The 21,106-nt window shown below is 38.3% G+C and overlaps 2 protein-coding genes across 2 annotated transcripts in view; one reads left to right on the forward strand and one right to left on the reverse strand.

Annotated features, from left to right (window-relative positions):
* Positions 1 to 5,861, reverse strand: part of DNAAF6 (dynein axonemal assembly factor 6) — a 39,917-nt gene extending 34,056 nt beyond the window's left edge. Inside the window, exons 1-2 of the mRNA XM_030835841.3 lie at positions 5,622 to 5,861; positions 388 to 510 (exon numbers count right to left, since the gene is read on the reverse strand). Coding sequence (XP_030691701.2) covers positions 388 to 510; positions 5,622 to 5,648 — 150 coding nt within the window. The 5' untranslated portion in view covers positions 5,649 to 5,861. The remainder of the gene's footprint in view (positions 1 to 387; positions 511 to 5,621) is intronic.
* A 1,251-nt stretch (positions 5,862 to 7,112) lies between these two features.
* Positions 7,113 to 21,106, forward strand: part of NUP62CL (nucleoporin 62 C-terminal like) — a 68,863-nt gene continuing 54,869 nt past the window's right edge. The window contains exons 1-2 of the mRNA XM_060292010.1: positions 7,113 to 7,274; positions 9,457 to 9,481. Coding sequence (XP_060147993.1) covers positions 7,113 to 7,274; positions 9,457 to 9,481 — 187 coding nt within the window. The remainder of the gene's footprint in view (positions 7,275 to 9,456; positions 9,482 to 21,106) is intronic.

Raw genomic sequence — 21,106 nt, forward strand, 5'->3', positions numbered from 1 at the left:
GGCCTAATTAATATTGTCTAATTAAAATTATTTGTTTTATAGAAATATTGTCTAGGCTTAAAAATCCTAGCTATCACTCTTTGTAATGGTTGTCAAGCATTCTTTGGCCATAAATATAAATGACAAACATTTTGAAATGTGGCTATTGCTACCATAGTTACAGAACTATTTTCCTATTCAGTGTTCAGGTAGTTTAGAAAAAATATAATTATGTTTGCTAGAAATGTACTAGAGGTTATACTCTCATGCATAATCAGTCCTGCAACCTCCTGTGAATGTATTAGATGACAGAGCCCTGCTCCCACAGCAAGGTTGGAACAAGTTGTTCAAATACAGTTTCACAACTTAGTGTGATCAGAACTAATTCATCTGTAAGTATACAACCACCTGTCCGGACTCAAAGTCATCCTCTTCCGGATAAAGCAGCTTAGAGAGAGCTTGAAGAGCTGAAGCTGAGGAAATGGTTTCCATTTCCATATGTTCGGATTCCATATTTTCAGATTCCATATTCTGAGGAAGAAGATAATAGAAAGAGGTATTTTAGTCTTCTATTTTATTTAAGACATGAAGATTTTTCTAAATTGTCATATCTCCCTCCTTTCCCTGGGTCACTCCATTATCTCTTATTCCTCCTTGAAAATCCTTGTAAACTCCTTCAAATATATGTATTTTGCTGACTCACAGACCTGGGGCAGCAAGTAAACGCAAGTATACAGCTTGCTTTATTAAAACTTCGTGCTCAATCTAACAAGCATTTCTTGAGCACCTACATAGTGGTTCTCAGATTTTAGTGTGTTTAAAGGTCACTTGGGGAGTTAGTTAAAAATGCACATCCTTAAACTTTACCCCAAGAGAAAGGGTTTGTCAGTGTCATGTAGAATGTACATTATTATTTGGAAACATACTTTTGTAGACTACCTTTTTATCTGTCTAATATATGCTGTCTAGCTTGTATATTCCTATTTAGTGAACTGAAAAGGATGTTTGTTGGGGGGAATATCTCAAGGAACTTTACTCATTTCACACTTTTGCCTCAGGCAGGCCGGTATCTTCTGCTTTATTTAAAATTTTAATCAACCCTTGATGATGCCTTGCATTATATTGCTGTTTGAGACCTCTAGTGGGTTGGTTCATTAACTTTAGTGAAAGTTCACACAAAATAAATTGTTTTTTTCTGATTATAAGAGTGATACTATATATGTCTATTGTGGAAATTTTAGGAAATAATACATTAAAAGTAGAAATAAGAGAATCACAACTACTTGTAATCCTACCAACCAGACATCAGTCTTTTAAATAATCTCTACCATTATATTTGGAGTAGGAATTCAGGATCTTTAAAAATCTTGGGAGTGTCACACTTTAATGAATAACCTGAATAAAGACTGTAGAATTAGGCCTATTGTTAGTGATTTGGGCATAAATATAATAGGAATCTTTTCTACACTTCTGCTGATATTTTTTGAATATTATTTTAGAAAATTAATTCACAGGAAGCTTTTCTTTAGTGCTTTTATTAAATGATCCACTAAAATTTTTGTGTTGTGCCTAGAACAGTAATACAAAGGAATTCTCAAAAGTGTGCTGGTACAATCACCTGTCAAAATCAATCTGCATGTAAATGGCGTTTTACAAACCTTTTGTTTTACTATTATATTTTACCATTATCTTGACTTTCCTTTTTAAAAGGAAAACTGATCTGAATGCTTATCGGAGATGTCAAGGGTATGAAACAAATGTTAAATTGCCCTATAGATCTAGCACAGAGGCAAGTATATCATAGTGGTTAAGAGTAAGGGCTCTGGAGTGATGTTGCTTAGATTTGTATCTATCGTTTACTTCCTAGCTCTGTGACTCTGGGCTACATCATTTAAACTAATAATGATGTCGAATAACTTAATGATAAAACTCATTACATTGAAAACTCATTAAATTGGAAAAGGTGAAATAAGAGCCGATTAAAACAATCTTCTCTCACAGTATGGTCTGGTAGTCTGCTATGGAAATGAATAATTGACACATTAAATTAAACAAAGAGGCTTCTGTTTATATTGTTAAAGTCCTAGATGATTATGTGTTCATTAAATATTTACTTAACATTAAAAGCAAAAAGTTTACTGAAACATTTTTTATCTTTGACAGTGAAAGGGAAAAATGGATCCAGATATCAGATGCAATGATTTAAATGGTATTTTGAATTGAAATTGTACAATGAGACTTTTAAAAAACAAATATAGCCAAAATTGTTTTACTATTCCAGCATTACCTACCTTACAATATTGTTGTGATGGCCGTATTATGCACCACAGGTAAAAGAGTTTGCTGAAATATGAAAAGCTTTATAAAAATATCATTATTATTTGGCACATAGCGACAGCACCCACAGGTACACGATGATGAGGCTTGCTAGAGCTTAATGGTGGGCTGGTGAGAAGGGAAGAAACTGGAACCAGTAGAACTAACCCAGAAGAAGGGTATTCAGAAGTGCCAAATATAGCATCTGAGTTAGCAATCAGAGCTGCTATTCACGCGTGCTCATGGGCTTGGCAGTGACATGGCAGCGAGAGTTTCAGGACGTGAGCAGTGTTTCGGCAGAAAGGTTGAATAGCCATGGTTACAGGGAGGCCTATTTAGGTAAAGTAGGATCCTGGTCCATAGGTGGGGGTATAGGAGGCAGGGGTTCTTGAGTATTATGGGGGAGTCGGCAGCTAGAGGAAGGTTCAGAATAAGGCTGGGCTCAACATCACAGCTATAAAAGAGAAAAGGAAACAGGCACTCCATCAGAGGCTTTCTAATGTCCCAGTGGAGGTTATGAAGGAAGGCTGTGGTTCAGTAAGTACACTGGATACTGTATTTAGGAAAGCAGATTAATTCTAAATCCCCATCAGTTGGGAAGTAGCTCTCGCCTGGTTCTCATTTGGTAAGAGGCAGGGCAGTGTGGGCAGTGGGAAGCTACACCTAGAGGCTGAGCGTCTTCGGTAACCGGAGCTGGCAGGTAGTCAGCAGTTGGTGAATACTGAATGAAGCATGACTAAATTCATACGAATGTTGATTTCAAAATAGTCACCTTGAAAGGTTATACGTTGATGTAAATTATGCTATCAATGCTCAAAATATTTTGGAACTGCCTTCATATGTATCACCAAGAAAACAGGTATCACTATGGTATCACTCAGTGTGATTACACATCAGATTTGTCTCCAAGTGATTTCTAGATATATCTAGATATCACATCTACTTTCAAAATATGAAGATTTAATACTTTGAGGATATTCAAAAGAATGTGCTGCAAGCCTCAAGGCGATTCTAAAAGAGTAGCTTCAAAAGTAATTTGAGCAATAACAACAGCATTAGAATAAGTGGATAGCCTCCCAAAGTGACTGCTTTGAAGGGAATACCACTCCTTGGGATGTAAAACAAATCATTCACAATAATTTATAGTATGCTCTTTATATCTGAAGTATATTAGGAATCAGACTTTTTAAATTCCAAATTATGCTGGCATACAATGGCATAGGTTCATACATAGCTAAATTGGAGTAGAAATATCATAATAAAATTGGCACTCCAGCAAAAATAATTTTTGCCATATCAACCATAATAATCATCTATAAACACAAAATAATAAATCACGACAAGTTTGTTGATATTGTATTTTGACAAACAAAAGAATCAGCAATACTTTATAAGTAACTAATCAAAGAACTCAAAGTATCAAAAGAGAAAAACAATGATCTGAATTTTTAGAAAACTATATTCTAATTTCAATGGAAATGAAGGTTCTACTAGCTTTTTTAGAAGTCTAACAAATTAAGAATAATTTGTTAAACTATTAAAAACATATTAAAGTTCATTTGACAAATACATAACATCGGAAAAATTAAAGCAAGATGCCTTTTTATGAACTATGCAGTGTTATTTATTTGTAGGACTATCTTTTATTTGTAAATTTGATATAAAGTTCATCTTGAGCCTGACAGTCAAGGTCCTTCAGGATTTAACCCCAACCTAATTTTCTGCCCTTCCCTCCTATTATTCTCCTACCTGTAATCTGCATTCTGTTAAAAACTGAACTGCTAATTAAACATACCCTATAATCTCCTGCCTTTGTACTTTGGAATGTATTCTTCCTTTTGCTTAGACTACCCAGATAGTATAGTGTAGTGATTAAAAAAAAAAATTCTAGAGCCACACTGCCTGTTTGAATCTGTCATTGCCACTTAAATAGGCCAAGAATAAATTTAAGGCAAATTTAAGCAGGAACTTCATTTTAAAAATATATTGCTAAATCTTTTATTTGAGATTTGGTTATTTAGAAAGTAAATTTTCTAGACCCTTCTTTTTTCTCTCACTCTCTTTTGCTAGGCCAATTCCAGTGGCAGAGTTTTCTAGACAGTGCTTTTAATTTTTCCCACATCAACTTGAATCCTTAGGGCCTTCATAGGTGATTGGGGTATCTCTTTCGGTACTAGCCACAATGAGCTAAAGAGACAGATGCTTCAGAACCAGCTCTTTACCAAAACATTGGAGCCATTTAGGGACTAAACAAGCTCAACCAGGATGACTCCAGACTCACGGCACCATAACAATAATATCAATAACCCGAGATTAAGTCAGACTCTAGTTAAGAGGGCTGGGGTCTCAGCAGGAATGGCTCTTCGACCTGAACTAATTGGAGAGAAGTCTAGGTTAAATTAGTGAAAATTCTGAATTACACACTATTCAAAAAGAAATGACATTTTATTAATTCAAATTTATATAGCAAATAAAATCAGGGTAATAAAGAATCACCAAATAGTGTCATTTGGGAACTTGGTTAATAGGTAAACACATATCCCTATGTAGAGTACTGACTGTTTATAGCTGAATGATTTCAAAGTATTAAAAATTCATTTACTCTCTTAAATAAAATTGGCATTTCTTCTGCAACTTTATGTATATAGTACCTTATTTAACAATTCCTGTATTAAAATTCTTCTGAAAACACAAAAGTAAACATCATCTATGCCTATGTCTGAGTTAAATTATAATATACTGGTTGGTTTTTTCTTACATTTTTTGACAACTATACACATCAATGATTCCCTGACTATTAAAACTAATTCATTTTGACTTGTTTTTACAATACCAAGAATAATTTCCTTTTTTAGGTCTCTAACTTTCACTGCTATTGAATGTACCAAGTCATAAGTAACTATGGGGACTTAACAAGAGTTTTTGTTACAAATTTAAAATATATTTAATGGAAGATGATTTTTGAAAGTACCTGGAATATTTCATAAATCTAAATGTCAAGAAATGAGCCTCTTGATTTAATATTTCCTCTACCCGTTATTCTTTGTTTTAGCCAAACTTAATACACTTGCCAACAATTTTTTTGTTTCTGTCTCATTCCCATACTCCACCTCTATCTAAAAAGGAGTTGAGACAGCTCATTTTCCTTCAGGGCTTTGAAATTTTCTCCCTAAGTCAACAGGCCTGTTTTCTTCATTTCTTCAGGAAATAGTCTCTGTTCTGAATCCCTGTCACAAGAAGCTCTTAGGAAAAGAGGCCCCTACCTCTCTGCTCAAACTCTGTACTCTCCCCTCACTCAGATTTTATTTTTTGTCACAGTCCCTTACCTTTTGACGGGTACAGTCCAACGACATATAACACTTACTCTCCCAATCAGCCCTTGGTGAGTAGCAGGTTTGGTAGGGACACGTAGGCTTTTGCACACCACGCTCCAGGCCCCCAAGTGCGGTCTGACTGCTTCTCACTCCTCAACGAATCTGACCAACTGTGGTTGGAACTCTCAGGCCACAGTGCTCACATTCCGACACGCAGGGCATTGTCCACGAAATACAGGCCATTTTTTTCAGTCTGAACAGCGTTATACCCCCTAAAAAAAATATCCCAACCAAGGCAACCTGGTCCAAGATAAATCATGCCTGTACATGTAAAACAGAAGATAACAGTGGCTACTTCAACTTAGAGCACCCTGATCTACCTACAAGGAAATAATAGTTTTCACTCTCAAATTAGCGTTACAACAGTAAGTGTATGTAAGTGTCTAGAGAAAAACGTCGGGAAGGTTCGCCTGTTCATTTTGGCCTTCTGACATTCCATCCGCCTCCATCCCTTGTCTGGTAAAACTGCCCCATCTCACTCACATTCTGATAGACTGAGTTTTGTTAAAGCTGAATCCTGCTTCTAGAGCGCCTAGGGCAGGGGGATTTAGAGAACGGATCTGTTCTATCGGCAACTTGTGGCTTTTTTAGTGTATCTCTCAGAGCCGTAAGTATCTAGAGTTCTCCCTAATTTCTCTGACAGCTAAGGCATCTGAGGACCCCTTCTTTCCCCCTTCTAAGGTTCGGGTTTCCTCACCTGGGTCAGTTTTTGGGTGGCTCTCTAGGATCCAAAAATACACTGCGGAGAGCTCTGCGTCCCTCTGTTGCCTGGGTAACAACGTCGTTTAAGATCGCCGCCAACCCCCGCCTCCGGGTTCCCGCTTGACTTTCCTGGCCAACCATAGAAGAGTGTCCTTTGAAACCTCACGAGAAGTAACCAATCCGGGCGCGTGCCAGTTGTGGTCAATGGCCGCCCTTTCCAGTTAACTAGGTCGACCCCTTTTAAGCCTGGGTCTCAGCATCGCTCCGCGGAGAAGCGCCCGCTGCGCAGGCTGGCCCTTTTCGGCCGCAGAAGTTCCGGGTCCGCCTCTGGCCGCTCCGCAGTTTCAACTGCCTTCGCCTTTACTTTGCAGCCACCAGAGTTACCGCCACCACCGGTTTTCGTTTGTTCAGGAAATCAGCAGGCTCCCTCACTGTTACTTTCTTCCTGCACGTGTATTCTAGATCGGACCGCTAGTTGTCCAGCAGATCCCGAACAGCGTGGGCAGAAAGGTAGGCTCGGTGGCCGGGGGGTTTGAGGAGGTTTTGTGGCGGCTCCACACGCGCTCCCCACGCCCCCTTTCCGCGCTGTGACAGAGACACGTGTTGTGGTTCCGTCCCGGCTCAGCGTTTGTGTGTGTGTTTGTGTCTATGTGTGTGTAGGGAGGGATCGCGCTTTTTTTCCTCTGCTGTGGGCAAGCCTTCTGGATCCGGAGCCCCAGGGGGAGCACCCCTACGGCTGCCATGCAGCTCCAGCGAGGCACCGGCCGGAGCTACGCGTCGCTCCCACTCACGGGAACGTCGCCGGACCCGGTGCCCCGCTTTTCCCGCTTTGGAGTGCAGAAACGCTGGCGCGGCGCCAGTTTGCTCTGCTTGGCAATCGGAGTGTTTGCACTTGGCCTAGAGGTACAGTTGTGACCCTAGTTTCTCAGGAATTCCGTGGTTTGGTTTTAAATAAAAGGGAAACAGAATAGATGGCTTAATAAATGTTTGGAGTATTCAAAACTGATTAGCTATACATATAACCCCTTCCATGCCCTCAAGAGGAATCCTAACAAGAAGGCCAGGAATCTGGACCTGAGCTGTGAATTTTTGCCCCCTTGGATGTATGGATTTGCCCCTCTAGGTTTCTCTGTGCTGGAGTAGCAGTCATCAACCACAATATGAGTTAGGTTGAATGTATTTTTTTAACTAATAAATATGGACATTTTCAAAAGGATACACTCTAAAAAATGTATGAATCATAGCATATTCAAGCAGATTCAAGTGCCATAATAACACTCATGGTGATTAGCTTTCTTTTTGAATGTCTTTTCCAAAGATTATATGAGTATGTATTCATTTGTAATTTACATTTTTTATAAAGGAAGCAATTAAGTTGACTGGGAGAATAAAAGCTATAATTGGTCTGTATTAGCACATTCCCCCTTTTCAAAGCACACAGGTTGTCTTATTTTCTGTCATTCTAAAACATTCTAAAACTAGAGCCTCTTTTTAAAATTATAAAATATTTCAGACAGAAAATTACAGAGACTATTATACACCATCATCCATGTACCCACAAAAGATTTAACAATTGTTAACCTTTTGCCATATTTTCATTAGATATTGGTTTTTTTTAAAGAACTAAAACATTACACTAAAACTAAACATAAAACTAAAACACTACTCTTTGTACCCCTTCCCAATCCCAGAGATATTTGTTCTTCTGAAGTTGTTAAATATTTTTCCTGTGTTTTTAAGTGCACTCAAACATAGATGGCCATAAATGATTTGTAATATATTGTTTTGTATGTCCTTTGACATTTTCATAAATGGTATACTGTACTTACTCTTCTGCAACTTTTTGGGGGTCAACATTGTTTTTGAGATTTGTCTATACTGATAAATGTAGATAAAGTTAGTTATTTTAGGGGGAATAAACTGGGAGATTGGGATTGACATATACACACTACTATATATAAAGATAACTAATAAGAACCTACTGTATAGACAGGGAGCTCTATTCGGTGCTCTGTAATGACTTGTATGGGAATGGAGTCTGGAAGAGAGTGAATATATGTATATGTATGTCTGATTCACTTTGCTGTACAGCAGAGATTAATACAACATGGTAAATCAACTATACCCCAATTAAAAAATTAATTAAAAAAATTTTTAAAATGAAATAACACATATATAACTCATATAAATACTAAAATGTGAAGTGACTTTTATTTTTTACACAATTATTTCAGTAACACAGAAATATTCAAAAATGCTATCTTGCCATTTAATATGTACAGTTTTCATAGGTTTCTCCCGGTAGACTTATTGCACAATCCAGGAATAAAGCTTAAAACAGAAAGTCATTTAGGAGTAATAAAACCTAAATTAAGAAAAGAAAAAAACGTTGCTTTTATTGCTGTAAAGTAGCCCTCATATAACTATGCCACTTAAAAATATCTCCATTCCACTATTGTTGTTGGACATTTAGGTTGTTTCAAGTATACAAATATTCATATAAATCATACCACTAAAAGAGGTACCTACATTAGGCAAATTCATAGACACAGAAAGTGAAATAGAGGTTACCAAAAAGTAAAATAGAGGGGCTGGGGGAGTGGGCAATGGGAAGTTATTGTTCAATGGGTACAGAATTTCTGTTTGTGGTGATGAAAAAGTTTCGTAAATATTGAATAGAGAGTGGTGACGGTTAAACAATGTTGTGAATGTACTTAATGCCACTGAATTGTACACTTAAAAATGGTTAAAATGGTAAATTTTACATTATATTTTACCACACAAAAAAATTACAAACATAAGAATTATGCTTATTTTTCAAAGGCATACCTTGAAAAATATACTTGATGACTAGTTTTTTTGTGGAGTAAAGCCCTGAGAAAAGTGAGATTTATTTTAAAAAATAAACTTGAATTAAGTTATATTAGCCAGATCTATTTTTCCTTGTAAAATGATATTTTTTGAAATCTTTAAATGACTACTATTACTTCATGCTTAAGATTTTTATGAATACTAGTATGCTTCAGAAGTTTCCAGTTTTTCATTTGTTGTTGTTGTTTTTTTTTTTTTGCTCTTTTTCTCCAAGGTTTTGAGGGAGGATTCTTCTAAAAGTGAGTAGGCCTTGAGGCTGCACTTTGCATTTGAATGCCATTCCTCTTTCATTTCTTAGACTAGTTCTCTCCAGTGATGTACTCTCTTCTTTCTCCTCTCCCCTCTCCTAATCCTGTTCTTTCACTGCTGCCCTTTTGGGTCCCTCTGCCTCCTTTCCATTTAGCCAAGCCTTCTCTTTGGGTTTCTCTGCCCTCCACTCCCGTCCTCTATTGAGTCCCCTCCCCTGCCTTGTATCCTTCTCAGCTCCTCCAAGATTTCCCCTCTCTTGAGTCCTTCTGCCCACCCTCCCCTGTGGTCTCATCCCTGGTCTTTTCTTTTCCACTGTTGTAACTGCTAAAGGCATTCACTAAAATAAGACTTGTTTCATGGAAATGTACAGTCTTCTCTGCAGTGTCAGACTTGTAATATTCGGAAAGTTGGTCTTAATTTTGGGATTTGAAAAAACCTTTCTAGCCTTTAAAATAAGATTCTGACATTATGGCCTTGACAAGTTATAGTATGAGTACGAAGGGGGAGAAAAACACTTAACGTGAAAGATAATCAGTGAGTTATATTGCTTAAGATGTTTAATATGAACTGAAAACTAATGCACAATTTTCCATAGCTCTATATTTTATTTTGGCATAAAATAAAATGATTACCATTAGAGGTTTGATCCCTTCCTATTTCCTTGAAAATGGCTGTGCTAATTTCACCTCTCCCTATCCATTTCTCTCTGGGGACTCAAACATTTAGGATAAAACATTGGTAACTCAGTTTCTACTTCCAGAGTTGGCATCAATAACTGTCAGTGCAAATAAGGACCCTATTGTACTTTGAGGCTTCAATTTTTCTACTTTCTTCTTTAGTTCCATTTCTGTAACGCTTTCTTGGTGGAAAAGGGGTTTCTTCAGTGATTTGGTACTTTTCCTTTGCTTCTCTGCCTCTCTCCTTAGTTCCATAATTAATATGTTAAGGAGCCATATGTATCATCAGAAGTTACTATTTATTGGAATGGTTTTATACCAGAACTAATCACATTGCATGAATTTTCAGGCCAGGTTGTTTAGTCATGATGTTCTTGAGAAGGTGAACTGAATTCGTGGAATGGTGAATGGAATTCACCATTCACGTGGAATTCATGAATGGTTATCTAGTAACTAGGCATTTTAGGGAGAACGTTGTCTCCAAAGAGGATTTGCCTCCAAGAAGGCAGAAAAACTTTTTAATCCATTACATGGCTGAACTTCTATGCTAGTCACTTCTTGACAGTTATTTCTCAAAGTAATGTGGGGGAATAATGGCATGAGTGATTTCCCCCAAAATCATTTATACTTTGTGAGACAGAAGCCCCTAAACATTTATGTTGAAATGACCTATAATAGGTACCCAGGCTTGAACTTATTTTGTTTCTGCTCTTTGAGATGCAGACTTATCTTCCTAATATGTGTTGCTTAAGCCAATGTTACAGTGAAAGTATTGTGTTCAGTTCCTTCACTTACTATTTGTTTGACCTTGGGAAAGTAATTTAGTATCTTAGAGCCTCAGTTTCTTCAACTATAGAATGGAGATCAAAATACCTTTACGGTTTGTTGTAGGTAATTAAAAGATGAGGAATGTCAGATTCGGTAAGTGCTTTTATCATTTCCCTTTTATTCAAGAGATTCAAGAACTTAAGTGGTAAAATGGTGTGTCCTGAAATGACCTACCATCATTTATTGATCCTGAGTCAGGTTTCCTACTAACCAGAACACTCCTAGGACCTATAAAGGACGATAGGTAGTACAAAAAGAAGATAATTTGCATGCTGATAAATGAGATAGTTGTGTAGTAATTTTTTTGAATTGTAATTTGAAATGCAATTTATGTACACTCTCTGGGCCAGCTTAGAGAGTGTCCCATAAATACCCCTGATTGACTGATCCTTCACTGACAGTGAGGACAACCCCAGCATTATATTTTAGAAAGCTTTCATATAGCACTTTACATTAAATTAAATTAGACAAGATAATATATGTGGAAGGCCCTTTGTAAACTTATTTTTAAGAAAACATTTTGGTTACTCAGTGAAACTGCCAGAATTTTAGAGGTGAGGAAACAGATTCTAATTCATTTAAGTGATTAGCACAGCCCGATAGGTGGCAGCACTGATTGAATTGTCTCATTTAGACTGGACTACCAGGCAGGGATCATCTGCCCAGTTCCAGGAGCCTTTTCAGTGAGCTCCGATGATTTCTTTAGGCCTAGTGAATTTTCTGCACAAGTCCTTCACCATCTAGTACTTCTTTCTTTGAACATGTGTGCTTGCATTAAGACATCCAGGATGGAACTGTAAGCTGGGCTCAACATATAAAGCTGTAGTTTTGTCAACTTTAAGCTCCTAGTCAGGCAGTGTGGATAAGGAGAGAGCACTCTGAAGAGGAATAGAAAGAAGTTGGCTAGAGGAACTCAACAATGACAGAGACAGATATTCCTACTCATAGCCACATAGAGGGAGTACAGACTTGTTTTCCATTTTTATTAAAGTAGTGATATGCAGAGAGAAGCTAAAGTGTGCTAAGGTCTTATTTCTTTTTTTTTTTTTTTTTTTTTTTTTTTTTTTTTAGGCTACAGACATGCAGGCTCAGTGGCCATGGCCCACGGGCCCAGCCGCTCCGCAACATGTGGGATCCTCCCAGACTGGGGCACGAACCCGTGTCCCCTGATCGGCAGGCAGACTCTCAACCACTGCGCCACCAGGGAAGCTCCTAAGGTCTTATTTCTTAAAAAGGATATGGAATACTGATTAACTTCAGGCTTTCTTAGAAGAACATAAATTTAAATGTGTTAAAGAATTCAAGAGAAACTCATACAAATAAATATAATTAGCATATGTAACTTCCAAGTATGGGAAAAATGATGGAATACAGAAAATTCCATCAGTCCAATTACGTAGAAAAAGATAAAAGATAATACAACATGGCAAATAAAAAAGACAAAATAAGGAGAAATATGAATCCAGTTGTGTCAGTAGTCATAATAAATGTAAATAAATTAAACTCACTCATTAAGAGATTCTTAGACTCTATTTTAAAATTTTCAGCTTTGCTATTCATAAAAGCCATGCTAAAAATGACTCAGAAAGGTTGAAAACAAAGGGAAGGAAAAAGATACACTAGGCATATAGCAACCAAAAGAAAAATGGTGAAGCAACATTAATGTCAGACAAAATGTGATCTAAGGCAATTTAGTAATAAACAGATATTTCACACTGATGAAAGAAAGGAGATCTGCCAAGAGAGTATCAACCATGAATCTATGCCCCTAACAGCATAGTCTTGAAATATATAAAGCAAAAAAGCAATGGAATTATAAGCAGAAATTGATAATCTCTAATAATGAGAGACCTTTTTTTTTTTTGGAAACGAGGTTTATTTATTTATTTTTTGGTGTGTTGGGTCTTCGTTGCTGCGCGTAGGCTTTCTTCTAGTTGCAGCAAGCGGGGGCTACTCTTCGTTGCAGTGCGTGGGCTTCTCCTTGCAGTGGCTTCTCTTGTTGCGGAGCACGGGCTCTAGGTGTGCGGGCTTCAGTAGTTGTGTCATGTGGGCTCAGTAGTTGTGGCTCATGGGCTCTAGAGCGCAGGTTCAGTAGCTGTGGTGCACGGGCTTAGTTGCTCCGCGGCATCTGGGATCTTCCCGGACCAGGGCTCGAACCCGTGTCTCCCACGTTGGCAGACGGATTCTTAACCACTGTGCCACCAGGGAGCCCATGAGAGACATTTAAAACACCCTTGTTAGAAACCGGTTAAGCAGAATAGATTAAAAAGATTTTTTAAAGTACAAGGATGTGACAGATATACGATCTAAATGAGACGGAAGGGAATTTTTAATTCCAAATTCTTAATGACAGATTCATTTTTAGTCCCAAGGTGATTTTCATTTGTTTTATTTCTCAATTTTCTAAGGAAGAAAATATTTAAATGTTCATGCTACATTTAGCAGAGAAATTCTAATAACAGGGTAATTCTTAAATTACTTTCAAAAGAATGGAAAGTCCACAAATGCGAGAGCACAAGAAAAAGTTCCACCTTTTGATGGCTACCAGAAGTTTTTCCTTTGGCCTGCAATATGACATTGATGACACTACCTAATTCTGAAAGTATCAATGTCTATGACAGTATAAGAACCACGGTTTGGCAACAGTATTTTTTCTGTCAACATCTGTGATATTATCATACACTTATATATCATAAATATGGAATATATAATTATATAACATAATAATATTATTATAATATAATTTATAATGCTTATAACCTCAGGAGTGTGGTACCCTTGGGAATATAAGACTAAATACAGCAAGGGCTCTTATTCTGCCCAGAATACCTTTCTTTCTGTGCCTTCCAGGACTGAGTTATTATACCACTGAAATCACCCTTTGGAGCTCACATTTTAAAAGTTCTAAGATGTGTATGACTTAAAAATAAGCATGTCATATTAACACATTTAGATAAATATTGTCCTTCAGAGTTAGTCTTGGGGAGGTGTTCACTTATAACCATGACACAAACACTACTCAAGATACTGTATTTTACCAATTTTAAGAGGTATAGTTTTCCATATTTTAACATCTCTGCAATTGAAATGAGTCTTAACAGTTGATGGTATCTTACAATCCCTTTTGGCTAGGTGGCAGTTGTGATGTCATAGTTGTTTCCATATGCACATTTAATATCAAAATGTCTAGGATCAAAACCTGCCTAATGGGTGTCTTGGGTGAAAATCCCAGAGATAACAGGGGATCACCTGTAACTCCTAGAAACCAATGGTTGTGGGGAGCGAACGCAAAAGATGGTTAATCAGGCTTAGTTATTGATTATGCTGAAGTGGGAGACAAAAGGAGGCTGGTCTACATATTTGCAAAGCTGGCTTGAAAGCATAGCAAAAATGGCTTTTAGTTCTCTTATGAGTTCTTTTAAGAATTGCTGCAGCAACAGTGCTCCTGGTGGCACAGAAGACTTTAAGAAATTTGAGTGGAAAATTGGACTCTGAGTATTTTTTCTTAATATATGCATGTTTGATTAAAATCTGTGTCTACATTGAAAGGAGCTCTTTCAAAAAGTAAAAAAAAAAATAAGTGATGATAAGGAACTGTAACAGATTGGTGTTGGTTTTTTTGTTTTTGTTTTCCTTTTTACTGGTGTATAAAGTAATGGGGCTCATAACTTTGATGAAATATTTTTGATACTGATTTCTTAGAATTGCCTTTCAGAGCTATTATGTAAAACCTGATTGTTAGTCGCATCCCGTTTTAGAAATCTTGACTGGGATAGAATGATAAGTACACAGTGATTTTCCCTTAACACTTCAAGGGATATTTAGAGATATTATTCCATCTTCTTCTAACATTTACTGTTGCTAATGAAGAGCCTGCTGTCAACCTGGTTGTTACTCCTTATTAGGTAAATGATTTTTTCTCTCTGATAACTTTCAGATTTTTTTCTCTATTCTTAATATTTTAGGGTTTCAATATAAAGGGTGTGTGTGTGTGTGTATGGTGGTGGGAGGAGTTGCCTGATTGCACTTGATGGCTTTAAGCATGAGGACTCATTTTTCTTCAGTTCTAGCAAACTCATTTATTAACTCTGAATAATGTCTCTGCCATTCTATTTTTTTCCTTCTGACATTCCTTCTGGATATACACTGAAACTTCTCTTTTATTTTCTCCTTATCTCTTAATTTCTCTCTTCTTTCCCATCACTTTATCTGCCCTGTGCTCTGGCAGATTCTTTTCTTCTGTTCTCTCTTCCTGTTCAATGATTTTTTTCCCTCTTCAACTGTGTCTAGTCTACTATTTAAATCTATCCCTTGAGCCTTTTTATTTCTAATACTGTATCCGTTTCTTGGATTTCTCCGTGGTTCTTTTTCACATTCACTTGTTTGCTTTTATGGATGCTATTTCCCTCTTGAGCTCTTTGAACATATAAAACATTTTAATGTGCCATTCATATTGCTCTATCACCTCTAATTCCTTAGATGAGAATTTCCTCAATTTTCAGGTCTATAGACTACTTACTTAGACGTTTTGTAGTTCTTGTCTTTGAGTTAATTTTCTCGGGGTGTTTTGGATCATGGATGACCTAGGAAGTGGAGATATCTCTGATAAGTGATGTCATGGACAACCTGCCTGGGCCCTGAAAGTTTCATCAGCTCCTAATTAGTGTTTTCATGTTACCATCTTAGTTTGAAGCTTCCACACCACAAAGGTAAATTGAATTTGAGCTGTCTGTGTATATCTTCTGTACCAGCTTGGGGTTCCTGCATGTCTCCATTGCCTTTTTCATTCTCCTAATAGAGATTTCCCAGATATAAGCTCCACTAGGTTTCTGCTGATTGAGGAGCCTATGACCTTACCCTGTGGCCTCAAATTTACCCACAATCTAGCATATTTCCAACTTTTAGGGCACACATCTCATTCAAGTCACCCCCTTGGGCTAAGCAGCTTCAGCTTCTGCTCATAGATATGAATTCCCTGTTTGGCACCTGAAAAATTGTCTTCTTTCTTTTCTTTTCTTTTTTTTTTTTTGGCCATGCCGCGGGGCATGTGGGATCTTAATTCCCCGACCAGGGATGGAACCCGTGCCCCCTGCACTGGAAGTGGAGAGTCTTAACCACTGGACTTCCAGGGAAGACACTGTTTTTTTTCTTAAAAAACTCTGTATTTTTTAAAAAGTGTTTTTAGTAAATGCTTTTGAACTGGTATTTCTTGGAGTTTGGAGTATAAGAGAGTGATTCCAGTGTGGCTCCCATCTGCCGTCTTGACCTGGAAGTCTCATTGAGATCTCTAAAAATTTTCTTCTTCCATTCCTCTCTTACCCCCATTTAGGGTTTGGAGTCAGGAGCTGGTTTATTTTTGGAGGAACTGGTGCCCCTACCGGTTGGTTCACTTCTGGCTCTGCAGAGACAACCACTTAGCTACAGAGTTTACTTTCTCTACACCTAGTATAGGAGGTTTAACTTAGGGACTCCATACCAACCAGTTAGAAGTTCATCTTCTACTGGCCTGTTCTCACTCTGTAACACAACTCCAGCTAGGCAGAATACAGGATTCAGCTTTGGAGCACCAGTTGCATCAACTCCTATCCCAGTAGGAACTGGATTTCCTTAGGGTAAGAAGAGTACCATTTGATTCTTTTAGTGGCTACAAAGGTAATCATCTTTCAAAGACAAACTTTCAATTCGGAGTATGGAAAGGGTAAAGGGATGGTGTGGCATTTCGAAGTCAATTATTAGGAATTATGCTACTCATTCCCAAGGTAGTCCTATAAATTGAAGTCATTTCTGATTTGAGACACAAGGCACGTTGAATTCTGATCTGTGGTATCCCTTCGTTTTATGTGAGCCATAGGAAGAGTACTCACTGGGTTTTGAACATATACCATCTTGAAATTAGACTGCTTGCTTATTAAATGTCTCTCTCTAGAGAGATCTTTGTCTATTGATCATTTTAATGACCTTGGATATACATTCTTCCCTCCTGCATCTCAGAATTTTTAAAGGGAGCATTTTAAAAAATGCCTTTCTATGTAAATTCAGTTGGATCCAGCCCTTTCTTTCAGTAACACCTGATAGCCTGATGAAAGCAATTCCCTCTGGAATTCTCCCCTATACTGTTAGTTATCTAATAACCTGTAATTGAGTGTTAAATAACCTTTCTTAGGACGGGTAATTTAAATACTGAAGCACTTTTTTCGTGGGTCATGAAATACATTTAAAAATTTCTAGAAACTCTATTAAAGGTATGCCTCACGTGACTTTGTGATTCAGTGTCTAAAACTAAAAATTATGTTTTTAATAAAGTCTGCCAGACCGGCAGAAGAAGTGTAAGTTCTGTTGTCTGTACTGAAAATAAAAATTCCGCAGCTACTCCTTCCCCATCAAAACCTTTAAAACTTTTGTTCTCCTTAAAGTAGACCGAATTAGGAAACCTTTATCTATGGATGAGCGAATACGGAGCTCTGTACATGTATTCCTGTAATAATATCTGGTTATCTTTCCTTCTGTATTGAGATGAAATAACCTATGGAATAAAATGTTATAAAACTTAATTTGGGGGAAAAGTCTGCACCTGCCGAAGAGGCAAGAGACTTTTTCTTCCCTCTTTGTTTCCTGGTGCGTGAGGAGAGGGGTTTAAGAACGCTGCTTAAAGGAACCCCAGAGACGGGCGCGAGCCGCGGCTAAAAGCGCGGACCCCAGAGACGGGCGCGAGCCGCGGCTAAAAGCGCGGACCCCAGAGACAGGCGCGAGCCGCGGCTAAAAGCGCGGACCCCAGAGACGGGCGGGAAACGCTAAGGCTGCTGCTGCCGCCACCAAGGGGCCTGTGTGCGAGCACAGGTCACTCTCCACACCCCTCTTCCGCGGAGCCTGTGCAGCCCGCCACTGCCAGGTTCCCGGGATCCAGGGACAACTTCCCCGGGAGAACGCACGGCGGGCCTCAGGCTGGTGCAAAGTCACGCCGGACTTTGCCGCCGCAGGCCCGCCCCGCACTCCGTGCCCCTCCCTCCCCGCCGGCCTGAGTGCGCCAGAGCCCCCGAATCAGCGGCTCCTTTAACCCCGTCCTGTCTGAGCAAAAAACAGACGCCCTCCAGCGACCTACACGCAGTGGCAGGGCCAAATCCAAAGCTGAGCCCTGGGAGCTGTGAGAACAAAGAAGAGAAAGGGAAATCTCTCCCAGCAGCCTCAGAAGCAGCGGATTAAAGCTCCACAATCAACTTGATATACCCTGCATCTGTGGAATACCTGAATAGACAACCAATCATCCCAAATTAAGGAAGTGGACTTTAGGAGCAAGATCTATGATTTTTTTCCCTATTCCTCTTTTTGTGAATGTGTATGTGTATGCTTCTGTGTGAGACCTTGTCTGTATAGTCTTGCTTCCACCATTTGTCCTAGGGTTCTATCCGTCCATGGTTTTTTTAAAAAATTTTTTTCTTAATAATCAATTTTAATTTTAATAACGTTATTATACTTTACCTTCGTTCGTTCTTTCTTTCTTTCTTTCCTTCCTTCCTTCCCTCCTTTAGACAACGAATCATCCCAAATTGAGGAGGTGGTCTCTGACAGCAAGATTTATGATTTTTCCCCCTTTACCTCTTTTAGTGAGGGTGTATGTGTATGCTTCTGTGTAAGATTTTGTCTGTATAGCTTTGCTTCCAACATTTGTCCTAAGGTTCTATCCGTCCCTTTTTTTTTCTAAATAAGAATTTTTTAATTCAATAACTTTATTATACTTTATTTTATTTTTACTGTATCTTCTTTCTGTCTTTTTTCCTTCTTTCCCTCCTTCCTTCCTTCCTCCCTCCCTCCCTCCTTTCTTTCCTTCTTGCCTTCATTCCTTCTTTGCTTCTTTCTTTCTTTCTTCCTTCCCTCCTTTCCTTCTTTCTTTCCTCATACTTCTACTAATTCCCTCTACTTTTTCTCCCTTTTATTCTGAGCCATGTGGATGAAAGGCTCTTGGTGCTCCAGCCAGGAGTCAGGGCTCTGCCTCTGAGGTAGGAGAGCCAACTTCAGGACACTGGTCCACAAGAGACCACCCAGCTCCACATAATATCAAACGGCGAAAATCTCCCAGAGACCTCCATCTTAACACCAGCACCCAGCTTCACTCAACGACCAGCAAGCCACAGTGCTGGACAACCTATGCCAAACAACTAGCAAAACAGGAACACAACCCCACCCATTAGCAGAGAGGCTGCCTAAAATCATAATAAGACCACAGACACCCCAAAACACACCACCAGATATGAACCTGCCCACTAGAGAGACAAGATCCAGCCTCATCCACCACAACACAGGCACTAGTCCCCTCCACCAGGAAGCCTACACAACCCACTGAACCAACCAGCCACTGGAGACAGACATCAAAAACAGCAGGAACTACGAACCTGCAGTCTGCAAAAAGGAGACCCCAAATACAGTAAGATAAGCAAAATGAGAAGACAGAAAAACACACAGCAGATAAAGGAGCAAGATAAAAATGCACCAGACCTAACAAATGAAGAGGAAATAGCCAGTCTACCTGAAAAAGAATTCAGAATAATGATAGTAAGGATGATCCGAAATCTTGGAAATAGAATGGACAAAATGCAAGAAACAGTTAACAAGGACCTAGAAGAAATAAAGATGAAACAAGCAACGATGAACAACACAGTAAATGAAATTAAAAGTACTCTAGATGGGATCAATAGCAGAATAACTGAGGCAGAACAACGGATAAGTGACCTGGAAGATAAACTAGTGGAAATAACTACTGCAGAGCAGAATAAAGAAAAAAGAATGAAAAGAACTGAGGACAGTCTCAGAGACCTCTGGGACAATATTAAACGCACCAACATTCGAATTATAGGGGTTCCAGAAGAAGAAGAGAAAAAGAAAGGGACTGAGAAAATATTTGAAGAGATTATAGTTGAAAACTTCCCTAATATGGGAAAGGAAATAGTTAATCAAGTCCAGGAAGCACAGAGAGTCCCATACAGGATAAATACAAGGAGAAATACGCCAAGACACATATTAATCAAACTGTCAAAAATTAAATACAAAGAAAGCATATTAAAAGCAGCAAGGGAAAAACAACAAATAACACATAAGGGAATCCCCATAAGGTTAACAGCTGATCTCTCAGCAGAAACCCTACAAGCCAGAAGGGAGTGGCAGGACATACTGAAAGTGATGAAGGAGAAAAACCTGCAGCCAAGACTACTCTACCCAGCAAGGATCTCATTCAGATTTGATGGAGAAATTAAAACCTTTACAGACAAGCAAAAGCTGAGAGAGTTCAGCACCACCAAACCAGCTTTACAACAAATGCTAAAGGATCTTCTCTAGGCAAGAAACACAAGAGAAGGAAAAGACCTACAATAACGAACCCAAAACAATTTAGAAAATGGGAATAGGAACATACATATCGATAATTACCTTAAATGTAAATGGACTAAATGCTCCCATCAAAAGACACAGATTAGCTGATTGGATACAAAAGCAAGACCCTTATATATGCTGTCTACAAGAGACCCACTTCAGACCTAGAGACACATACAGACTGAAAGTAAGGGGATGGAAAAAGATATTCCATGCAAATGGAAACCAAAAGAAAGCTGGAGTAGCAATTCTCATATCAGACAAAATACACTTTAAAATAAGGACTATTACAAGAGATAAAGAAGGACACTACATAACGATCAAGGGATCGATCCAAGAAGAAGATAGAACAATTGTAAATATTTATGCACCCAACATAGGAGCACCTCAATACATAAGGCAAATACTAACAGCCATAAAAGGGGAAATCGACAGTAACACATTCATAGTAGGGGACTTAAACACCCCACTTTCACCCATGGACAGATCACCCAAAATGAAAATAAATAAGGAAACACAAGCTTTAAATGATACATTAAACAAGATGGACTTAATTGATATTTATAGGACACTCCATTCAAAAACAACAGAATACACATTTTTCTCAAGTGCTCATGGAACATTCTCCAGGATAGATCATATCTTGGGTCACAAATCAAGCCTTGGTAAATTTAAGAAAATTGAAATTGTATCAAGTATCTTTTCTGACCACAACGCCATGAGACTAGATATCAATTACAGGAAAAGATC

This window comes from Globicephala melas, chromosome X (genome assembly GCF_963455315.2).
Source record: "Globicephala melas chromosome X, mGloMel1.2, whole genome shotgun sequence".
NCBI classification, from domain to species: Eukaryota; Metazoa; Chordata; class Mammalia; order Artiodactyla; family Delphinidae; genus Globicephala; species Globicephala melas.